The 576-nt window shown below is 24.7% G+C and overlaps 1 protein-coding gene across 1 annotated transcript in view; it reads right to left on the bottom strand.

The window, feature by feature from the left end:
• Positions 1-393: 393 nt before the first annotated feature.
• The window catches only part of LOC108748192 (piggyBac transposable element-derived protein 3-like), a 4549-nt gene continuing 4366 nt past the window's right edge, over positions 394-576 (bottom strand). The window contains exon 4 of the mRNA XM_018486223.1: positions 394-407. Coding sequence (XP_018341725.1) covers positions 394-407 — 14 coding nt within the window. The remainder of the gene's footprint in view (positions 408-576) is intronic.

The raw sequence follows: 576 nt of genomic DNA on the forward strand, positions 1-576 counted from the left end.
TTGAAGAAATATTTTATTTGAAAGTGTTACAATTTATAAATTATAATATGATGCAATTTGGAAGTAAATAAAACATATTTATAACGCATGCATGTAATAAAACGTTCAATTAGTAAATATATAATGTAATTATATAATGCACTTTGAAAGTAAACAAAGCATGCAATTAATAAACATACATAAGAAATGGAGTTAAGCAAAGATGTAAAACACAGTAACGTACACAGTAACAGTTCATTCCATGAAAGACATTTCATTGTCCAACTCTTCTTGAATCATATCTCAGCTATTCGATCCAGCTCGATATGAACCAAAGAAGAAGAAAACCAATGAAACTTGTAAAAAATGCAATAAAATAATTATAATGGACTTATAAATCATAAATTATGTATGTTATAAAAACAAGGCTGTAGATAGAAAACAATCAAATTAAGAACAAATTATAAATGTAAAATATTAAAGTTTTTTATTCTTTTGAGTAATCGTTTTACATGACTTATTATGTTGTGATAATATGTAATAAATACGTATCCGGAGAAACAATTTTATTAAGAAATCTTTTGGGAAATCTGGACA

The sequence above is a fragment of the Trachymyrmex septentrionalis genome, unplaced genomic scaffold, assembly GCF_001594115.1.
Source record: "Trachymyrmex septentrionalis isolate Tsep2-gDNA-1 unplaced genomic scaffold, Tsep1.0 scaffold2155, whole genome shotgun sequence".
In the NCBI taxonomy this organism is placed as follows: Eukaryota; Metazoa; Arthropoda; class Insecta; order Hymenoptera; family Formicidae; genus Trachymyrmex; species Trachymyrmex septentrionalis.